The sequence below is a fragment of the Nipponia nippon genome, unplaced genomic scaffold (genome assembly GCF_047370975.1).
Source record: "Nipponia nippon isolate SJK-2023a ecotype South Korea unplaced genomic scaffold, ASM4737097v1 scaffold_7, whole genome shotgun sequence".
NCBI classification, from domain to species: Eukaryota; Metazoa; Chordata; class Aves; order Pelecaniformes; family Threskiornithidae; genus Nipponia; species Nipponia nippon.
The window spans coordinates 38,435,631-38,444,448 of NW_028262391.1; the positions used below are offsets into that span (position 1 = coordinate 38,435,631).

An 8,818-nucleotide genomic window follows, 5' to 3' on the forward strand; every position below is an offset into this window, starting at 1 on the left:
TAATAGGAATTACCTTCTGCGCCACGAGATCAGGCAGCTGTGTTCATGCATCGCCCCTGGGGCTGGTATTCCCAGTCTAGGGCTAGTGTTTTCAGTCCGGGTGATTTTGCAGTGCCACAGCAACCCCGGCGTCCCCAGGCACCGCGCCGTGGGGGCAGCCAGGGAGGCACGGGCTGAGCAGCCGGCTCTGGAGAAGGGGCGTGCGGGCACTAAGTACTGTGTGCGTCCGCTCCCAAGCACCCGGCACGCTCATGCGCGTGGGCCACCCAACGGCTAATCACCAGTTAAGTTTCATGTTGGCTGTTTGTTGCATGAATCTATTATCTCCATCATCCTACTGAAATGATTTGAGGAATAGTTTCTGTTTATTTTAATGGGATTTGGAAGGGGAGAGAGAGGCCTTATAACCTTTCATCAGAGTCCCAATCTCTATGTAACGCTGCAGAAGGCTTATGAATTTCACTTGAGGGCGGTGGGCATCACCAGCCTTGTTGTGCCATTTCTTAACCTTTGTATAACATGGTCTTTTAGGTGTATATGTTCACGCACATAGACAGTACACCTCTAAACGGCTGGTACAAAATATCTAAATACATAACAGATGCACAATGGCACTATAGACTGGATGTATTATGGCCCCAAACCATTATCACACTCCTCGCGGTTGCATTTTATTTTTTTCACCTGCTCCTGTGTAGTACACCTGTGACTTGTTGGCAGTGAACATTGTTGCAGTGTGGGAGACTCCCAGCTTGACTGCCTGGCTTGGAGCTGTGCTCCACCATGTGCTGCTTTTTTGTGTGTGGTTTTTTTCTAGATCTTTATATAGCTTATAAGAGTTCTTTGAACTGCTGTAAGTGATCATCTTTCAAGCCTGATGCTTTCCTTCTTGACACAGTGCTCTGAAAATGGAGATTGTCATGCCAGTGTTTTCATAACAACGCACATAGAAAAACAGAGAAATATTCATTGTAGATGTCCTGCACAAATGGCTTGATCTGCATCCAGAGGCCAGGCAGGGGGTGTCCCCAGGGAAGATCTGGAGAGCAATCAGTATCTACACGGACAATAATCAACCATTCTTTGAAATCTTTTTATTTCCTGCAAAACCCGTCGCCCAGTTCCTTGGTCACAGCCGCTTCCGCAAATGGTTCACTTGGGGATTGTGCAGCCAGTAGAAGGTTCCACTTAAACACTGCGACAGCCCCGAGGCTCGGAGTAGTTGCATTTTTCCCACCGATGTGGCTAACAGAATTGCTATCCATTTTGCATGTTTATTAAGAAAAGAAAAGAAGAATTTTTCCAACCTTTCCTATAAATAAGCTGTGACTTACTTGATCTTGACAGGTGACTTAGTGCTGCTGTAGAGTTTTCCAGCTGCAATAATGTCTCAGAATGATGTATTCAGTGGGGTATCAGCTGTGAGCCATGCGTAAACCAGGGGGCCTAACAGGAGCTGGGAAGAACCATTTTTACTGTTCAGCTTCCAAATTATGTCCTGCCTCCTGCCAGCCCCCAAACGCATACGTGTATGGATGGCCTTGTGAGCCGGTAGGCATGTGCAAACACACACACACGCATGCCTGGAGAGGCTTCATTTTTGTGGCTGCTCTGTTTTCCTTTGGAAATCACCATTAAGATTTTTTTTTTTTTTTTTAACTACAACTTCTAGAGTTGAGAAATCACACCCGAGCTGTTTCCTGCCAGCCCACCCTCCTGCTGGAAAGGTGGGTGAAGTTTCCTTAGGCTATTTGGGTAGAAGCATTCCCGTAGCGTCACACGTTTCAAAACACTCGCTCCCTTCTGGCCTTTATAGTTTCATTCTGCCGCCTGGAACAGCCCAGTGTAGCATCGGGGTGAAAGCTATTTCTGCTAAGGCACGGGGCATTCTCAATGCCAGGATTTACTTATTCTTCAGTTTCTCTGAAAGTCTGGTCAGCCAGGGGAATTTTCTTTGTGGGCACACGCAGAGGTGCCTGGTAAAGTTATTTGATAAAGCATGGGTCAAATATGCAAAACACACGTGTGAGAGAAGAGACATAAGCATTGAACGTCTCGGATGCTTTCTGACATCTGCAAAGCACAATTCCAATAAGCTGCACGCGCACGGGGCAGAGGGAGTAGAAGCAAGAAGATAGGACGTGACAGTTGCTAGTAATAGGAGACAGGTTGCCAGACTTTTTTGGAAAGCCTGTTTGTGTGGTCTGAAATACATTTTAATAGGTGAGAAACCTATACTGGTTGCAGAGGATACGGACGGGCTTTCGTGGGTCTTCTGAACACGCACCAGTGGTGGTTATGCAGTGTTTGCACATGCAGGAACCTGGTGGTCTGGTGCTCACCAGCACTTGGGTGTGCAGGGCTTACACGTGTGTGCCCATGGCTTGTGCAGGATCTGCTCTCTGAAAGGCTGGGGGGGGATTCGGTGCACACAGGCCCTCCTGTCTGTAGGCATTACAGATGTTTGCGAGGTCCTGTATAAAATTTTATTAACTGCTTGGTCTGGGGACTAGTCAGCATATTGATTGCCAGTAATGCATGCAAAGGGAATAAATGGTACATTCCCAGGATATTAAGACTTGCAAAGATCAAGATTTGCATATGAAAAACGTTTTTTTTTTTTTTAACTGATAGCCCTATGGCACAGCCAGTTTCTCAGCTCCTACCTGACCCAGCTCTGAATGGCTGCAGGATTTGAGTATAATCCGTTTGTTTCTTTGTGTAAACTCTGCTCACAAACCCAGTATATTCATTGCATTAGGAGTGTTCAGAACATATTATTAACCTATGTTTGAGGAGGGAGGGCTCACAATGAAAGCTTCATTATCAGATTTAGAGCCACATACCATTCCTTTATTGACCTGCCTGGTGTAATCAATGCAGCAGCCACACAAGTTTGAAATCATGTTCCCTGACTGTAGACCGCGTGTCATGCATCTAGTGCTGATTGTGCATTATCTTTTAAATGACACTGCCTAAATAAGTATGGATTTGCCTACCACGAATAGCCCTTCTTTCGATTTGAAGATGGTAAACCTTTCGCTTTTTTTATTGATATTCAGGATGACCTAAAAATAGAACTGTAATGAAGTGCACAAGAAACGGCGATTGTTAAAATGCCGAGGAGTGTGTCTGAGCGCAGAGCGGCCTGTGTATTCTTTCACATTTTCATGCTTTCCCAGTTAGGTTTAGGACAAGCTTCTTGTCAGTGCTGCCATTGTGTTTGTAGGGCTCCATCCATCCTCTTCCATAAAGTCATTATTTGACTTGAGAACAGCATCCAGCACTGCAAAGGTCCTTCCTTAAGGCCAGGAAAATTTCCATGTATAGCAAAGTAAAAAGCCATTGGATTTTATGTTTGGTAATGTTAAATTGTCTAAAAGCAAAGTAGTTTCAACTGTCAATTCACTTGATGTCATTTGACTATAGTGCTTTATCCCCTGATAAGCTTTCCAGGTCTTGGCACAGTACTTCTGGCTTTTAATTCTGAAATATTTAGCGTCACAGAGCGGGGTGCGTTCAGAGGACTCGTGTTATGCTGAACAAGGACTGGTTATTTTGCAATTTCGTCAGTCGATTGTATGTAATTTCACAAGGGCTCCTGCCGGCTGCGCGGCTGCTACGATGCTTCTGCTGCCTCTGTAACCTTCGGGCACGTTAAAGCCTGAGCGTTATTGTGCGGAGTTTCCTCGCAGCCCGCCTGCCACAATATCGCAGATAACTTTTGCCATGATTTAGGAACTCAGCAGCACTTCTGACACCTGGTGGTCACTTTTTGGGAGTGCAGAGTCCAGAAATGCTTCTGCCTGAAAATGGGGTCACCGCTGCCTGCCCGCCTGGTCCCGCGCATCGCGGGCCGCCCGTTAGCTCTTTCCACAGACGGTTTTCATCAGGGAGATGTCATCTCTGGATAGAGCAGAGGATCATTCTTTTTCCTGATCAAGATGTAACTGTGGATAGTATAGAAGGACCAGATGATTTATGAAAAGTTAAAATATCTTACTTTATTTTAAATCTTCGTCATTGTAAATAAATAATTAGATTCAAAATTCATTTCGTGTTTAAAAACTTATTCTTCAAGCAGGCGGACTTGCCCGGCTCTGTCATTAGGCAGATGGAGACTAGTAAAATTGCCTAGGCTTGAAATAATGCAAATGAATTTTTAGATTTGGGGATGCTGGGGACCCAGCTGAAGAAAAGCTCACCATGAAGCACATCTCTGGTTGCTCAAATAGTTGAATAATAGTACGAATAAAGCTGAGCTTATATGTAGGACCGGGTTTCAGTCAGCACACAAAATGTAGGTGAATTGGTACTGCTCTAAAAATACGCTCCCAAGGTTGGCTTCACGATTTATTGGCTCCTGCACAAAATGGCAAGACAGGTCAGCATCCTCTGATGCGAGATACTGTGATGACATGAGGCTGTTACAAATCTACCGAAAGGAAAAGAGGGAACAAAAAAGACTTTGCTGAAAGAAATGTGTAGAGCAAAATCTGTTCTTTAAAGAGATTTAACTTCTGGGTTACATGTCCAGCCTTTTTTCTGCTGGGTATATTACCCTGGTGCCTGAACTGGCAGTTCAGCTGTTACTGCCGAAGTATTTCTTGGACTGAGAAGTGTGTGTCACAATCTGGTGTCTCCTGCTGCCAGTACTTGCACCCGGTACTAGTGAGAATAAAAGAGTAAAATACGGCAAGGGTTCCCTCTGCGATTCAGATTTTTTTTTTTTAATTGTTACAGTTAAGGGAATCCCTAAAGGCAGTTTTTGCCCGTGAAGTGTTACCACTTTCTTTATGTGTATTGAAAGGGGAAAAAAAAAAAGAAACCCTCATGGCTGTACTTGGCTTGTAGCATTTTTTTTCTAAGTTCATGCCAGCATTAACAGATCTGTCAGAACAAAGCAAATGTGTCATATTGGCAGCTGTTACTTATGAGTACTTTTTCTTTATTGCATTTTGTTTTGTAATAATTGAGAAGCTTTTATGTCGAGCTCTGCATAAATGGTACTGAGTAGGAGGGTATGGGCATGCTTTCTATTATTCTGCCCCTCATGCATGTCTCCTTTTTTCGTCTTTCCAGAACCACACATTGAGCCAGCACGCACAGTGAGCCACTGGCACTACAGGACACCTCTCTGCAGAAGACTTGACGGTGGCACAGTGGGGAGGACCATTTGAACATTACATCCAATCAAAGTGTCATTTGCAACCCAGATGTAAAACTCTAATGATTTGGCCATGAGGCGCTGCTATTATAAGCAGCTGGAAATGAATATTAATGGAAGAGATTAAAAGTATTCCATGCTCAGTATTTTTTATTGTCCTGCTTCAGCTAGTGTACTTTAGAGCTTCTGCTTCTGACTGAATTTATAGTGTTAGATAAATCTGCTTTGATGCTGTTGCCCTTTGTTGCTTCTTGTATTATATTGATAGTTAAAGATTAGGTGTGATTTTTTTCTTTTTTGTTAACTGCTTTTTAATTGCAATTTTAGGTAACTGTGCATTGTGATGTGATTGCTTGGCTATTGTCTGAATATTTCTTTTTAATTTTTTAATTAAAGACTAATGCTTTGATTGGATTTGCCAGTTCACCGGACAGTGATTAAAACTATGTAATGAATATAATCGGTTTCAGTGCAACTGGATGGTCTGCTTTATAAATGTGACTTACTCTGATTGCAATAACTAGTACAGTTCAATAAAGGGAATACATGAGCTTAGCGTCAGCGGTCGTCTGTCTGTCAGTACACGCTGCATCACCGCTACCGGCTGATGTGCGTAAATCACAAAGCCCTGGCTCACCTGACGGCAGAGGGTGTTCTGCAAGCCAGGAGGAAGGAAGGCTGGGAGAAAGCGGAAGAGCCATGCTCCTGCGTCTGGTCTCGTGCTCGCTCCTGGATGCACCTCCCAGGCTCCCATGGTAGGTTGAGGCGAGGTAAGAGCATCTGCTATGGATCTGGGCACAAAAAGGCGTTGCTGGCTTTGTAATACTCTTACTCAAATCAACAAGAATGGAGGGGACCTGGTCTATAGCTGCCTTGACCTTATCTTTGTGCTTCTTCGTTTCAATACATAAAAAACAGCTTTCTGGATTGTATACAAATGTGCAAATATTGGATCAGGCCTCGGGGACCCTGGTAGGAGACTGTATATTTCAAGCACGTGGACTTCTAGGCCCACAGGTATTGTAGCTCTATGTAACTGCCATACTTCTGACACCTGAAACTGCCATCACGCAGCCTAACAGAGCTAATTAGCAGGCTTTTTTTTTCTTTTTAAACATATCATATGGTAATGAGGTAAGTTATATCTCCAGTCAGAGAAACAGTCGTTTTAAGGACCATGGACGCCTTTGGAAAGTTAGTGAGATGCAGTTCTCGTGGTATCTCCTGCTTGAATGAATCATAATCATCACGAAAGATGCTTAGCAGTTGTGACAGCTGAAATGATGTGGTTACCCATTCCCACGATGTACAAGGCTTTGCAAGACTGTGGCATAGGAACATGCACAGTTAGAGCCTTTCAAACTCGCTGCACTGAACTACAGCACAACTGGTTGTCGTTGTACTGTGTCTGGGCTTGGAGCATGTAAGCGATACTTTGTAGGAAAAATGTTTTCAAGGACGCGTAGTCAATGCCCAAATTAGTTTATATAACGTGTTAATAAACAAGTGCAAGGGCACAGCTTGTTGAGGCTGCAGACGTTCTCAACGTTTAGATTCCTGCTGATGTTGATAGTCATGTTGCACACACGTAGCTCCTTCAGGACAGTGGGACGTACCACATGTAAGGGAAGGCTGCTGGGCATAACCGGGGTAGGGTCATCCCTACAGCAGGAAACACCAGAGCACGTGCAAGTTCTAGCTTGAGAAAACTTTCAACTTTCTCAAAAAAATGAAGTCGTGTCCCATTTGGGGCAAATGATAGATACGTTTTTTATTCTGCCAGTTATTCTGCTGAAATAGCATTGCATGGACAGTCAGAGTTTAGGCTCAAAATTTTGATTTGTGATAAATTTATGGACCCTAATATAACAAAACTAGGAATGACTTTTCTTAATTCCAAAGAGGACCGTTCTGTTTTCATCTAGATAATTCTTAGCTCACTGTTTATGCAACAAAATCATTGTACTAAAATGATCCATTTCTAGAAAAAGTGTTGGCTTTCTACCTGATTATTTCTCTATAAGCCACGGCACAGATGTTTATGGGCTGAAAAATTAGCTAATGAAATCACCAGTCCATTATTCTCATTCATAATGTACGCATACTCCTAACTCACAGGCAATGTTTTAAGATGGGAAATGGAAAAGTGTCTTGCAGTACAGGCTCATAGACATGCCCTTGCAAGAAAAGCTAGCTGGGAACGTACATCAGCTGCTCTGGTGGCAGTTCCTGTGCCATCTTCTCCGTGCTAAATGCAAGGCAGCAGGTTCTCACAACGGAGATACTGAAAAGGGAGGCGCTCTGCCCGACACTGGGTTGGGAATGATGCTTGATCACTTTTGGGCAGGCCTTTGGAAATGAAAAGGAAGACGCAGGCTTCTGTCTTCAGGAAAAGGTTCTGTATTGGGAATCCCAAGAGTGAACTGATGTTTCCACGCAACTCAGAGCTGTTTTAGTAGTGCTGTACTGAAGCACATGGCTTTGTCTCAGCATCTCCCTGCTGACTAGTTAAAACTAGGTGTATATTCACTGTGCTGAGATGGGGAACTCCCCATGTGGGGATCCTGTTCTGAGCTGCGTAATCTTCCCCACCTGTACTGGAAACGTGGGCATGGGGCCAGGGTGCTGGGGTCCACGCTCAGCCTTGCAGTGCCAAGCGGGCTGGTGCCTAAGCTGCATGTTGCATCTGCCTTGAACCCGGACCAGACCGTGGGCAGGGGTGGAGGAAAAGAATAGTTTGGTTTTCCACCCTACTGTTAAAAGGTAGGGGACCCCAAAGAGTGAGAGTGAGGGCTGTGGTCCTGCTCCATCTTCTTCATCCCTGCTGGTATTTGAGCTTCACTCATGAGCAGCACAAGTCAGGCCGGAGAGAGGGGCTGGACCATGCCCCCAGGGCTGGGAAAAAATTGAGCTGTGGTCCTCTTCTTCAGGTGCTCCAGTATCTTACAGTACTTGGGGAATATATGAACACTAATGAACAAATGCTACTTTTAAAAAATTAAAATTAATTAATTCTTTTTGAAGACAATATGTACAAAAGTGCAGGGGCATTTGCCATGAATTTGCCATGAATTTGCTGGGTTGCTTTGTGGTATTTTTGGTATAATGAGGCTCATGAACAGTCATTGTTATAATCACAGCACCCACCATGGCAAGGGATGGTGCTGTCTTGATATCTGCTTTCTTAGGGGCCAAAGAAATCCAGTTTGGGTGTGGGAGTGAAAGCTACTGCAAGGAAGCAGAGGGAGAGCCGTCCGCTCTTCTGCTCCTGCCGGGGAGCTGCATCTGCGACACGCTGGACGCCTGCAGCTCCCAGAGTCGGTCCTTAGCCTATGCCAGGGTGCAGCGCTGCTGTCTGACCCTTTTTTCCAAGGCCTGAGCCTCCCCAGGCAGGGCTGCGCCAGCCAGAGCGGCGGGCGGCAGAGCTCTGCGGCGCAACGTGGGGCCTTTGTCTGCCGGTTCCCGTGCGACTGTTTTTTCTGTGCCGCTTGTCCCACTTGGGCGCGGGGGCAGAGCAGCCCTGCACTGGTACAAAACACAGCTTTGCTGGCATAGCTGCAATCACACCAGGGAGTGCTTCACCAGCGTAGTATATAGCTCCTGTATCCGTTAAAAGCTCCTGGGGAAAACAGAGCCTAACTGCAGGTGGAG

The 8,818-nt window shown here is 45.1% G+C and overlaps 1 protein-coding gene across 4 annotated transcripts in view; it reads left to right on the forward strand.

Annotated features, from left to right (window-relative positions):
- ZNF423 (zinc finger protein 423) overlaps positions 1–5,717 on the forward strand; it is a 236,474-nt gene extending 230,757 nt beyond the window's left edge. For all 4 annotated transcript variants that reach the window (XM_087740671.1, XM_087740672.1, XM_087740673.1 and 1 more), the window contains one exon: positions 5,083–5,717. In XM_087740671.1, the coding sequence (XP_087596797.1) occupies positions 5,083–5,112 (30 nt within the window). In that variant the 3' untranslated portion in view covers positions 5,113–5,717. The remainder of the gene's footprint in view (positions 1–5,082) is intronic.
- The last annotated feature ends 3,101 nt before the right edge of the window (positions 5,718–8,818 follow it).